The sequence below is a fragment of the Parasteatoda tepidariorum genome, chromosome 1 (genome assembly GCF_043381705.1).
Source record: "Parasteatoda tepidariorum isolate YZ-2023 chromosome 1, CAS_Ptep_4.0, whole genome shotgun sequence".
Classification (NCBI taxonomy): domain Eukaryota; kingdom Metazoa; phylum Arthropoda; class Arachnida; order Araneae; family Theridiidae; genus Parasteatoda; species Parasteatoda tepidariorum.
Window position 1 is genome coordinate 64,271,149 of NC_092204.1, and position 1,153 is coordinate 64,272,301.

The window sequence follows — 1,153 nt, forward strand, 5'->3', positions numbered from 1 at the left end:
GAAAAATATGTGAACTGTTTGCAATTTCAAATTAATATTGAAATGCACAGGTTTAGAATTTTCTACAGTGAAAAGTTTTCGGAACTTCAGTGTTCAAAAAAGTATACAAAAGCTAGACGTTAAGAACGTATCCAATGAGCGAGCAAAGCGAGCATCGGATTGCGAAGCAATCCGAAATGAACTGCGAAAGCAGTTCCGGGAGTTGGCGAGCAGGGGGCGAAGCCTCCTAGTAATTTTTAATTCTTTTAGGATGAAAGGTTTGAATATATTGAATATATTATTGCTTTATTGAAAAAAAAAAGAATTTTTGCTTTATTTCGTGACAACAAAAAGATAGTTCAGACACAAGATTGCAGTAAGGTTACATGCTTTCTGGGAAAGATCTAGTAACTCATTTTTAATCTTTAATTCTAATTAGGAATAGAAAATATTAATGTAAATACTGAAACCTTTCAAATAATTTTAAAAAATGTGAGGTGTGTAGAGGAGAAGGTGTAAAAATGGGCACAGGTGTAAATATGGGCACCCCTCCCTAGTAGATATGGGAGGTACTGAAGACTGGCGGCAAGGACTGTATATGGCGCCAGTTGCTAATATAAGATTGTACAGAGCAGTTGGAACCATTCTTTCAAGTAGTGTGGATGCAACGTGAGTTATTGTGCAAATTGGTGTTTATTCTGGACTGCAAACTTTTGAGAGGTATGTGAAATCGTTTTCTTTTCATGTACTTATGTTTAGTTAAAAATAATTACACTGTGATATCCGGAAAGCGGAGATCTTAAGCTTTTTTTTGAAGCACACCTTTAGTCACGCACGCTTTTAGGTTACATATGATAGTGGCCATCCTTCTTAGGTGGGATTGGTGCAAATATGGGCCCCCATTTAAAGGGTGCCCATAATTACACCAACTTTTTTTAGTGGAGTTAAGCATAACAGGCTCTGGTTATGCCAATTGATAAGGCAGCTGAAATACCTCAATGTTCCCCGGGAACTTCAAGTGCAATTTCTCCGTTCGACATATCTCCTGCTCCCAACATTAAGAAGAGAACCACTATTCGTGGACGCAAAGCAGCAAGCCACATCACCGGATTACCATACAAGGATCAGTTGACCAAGACGCTTGACAAAAGTGCTCTCAAGAAGACGTCCTTGA

The 1,153-nt window shown here is 38.2% G+C and overlaps 1 protein-coding gene across 1 annotated transcript in view; it reads right to left on the reverse strand.

Moving 5' to 3' along the window:
* LOC107436106 (paternally-expressed gene 3 protein-like) overlaps window positions 1-624 on the reverse strand; it is an 11,396-nt gene extending 10,772 nt beyond the window's left edge. The window contains exon 1 of the mRNA XM_071185589.1: window positions 553-624. Coding sequence (XP_071041690.1) covers window positions 553-624 — 72 coding nt within the window. The remainder of the gene's footprint in view (window positions 1-552) is intronic.
* Between the last annotated feature and the right edge of the window lie 529 nt (window positions 625-1,153).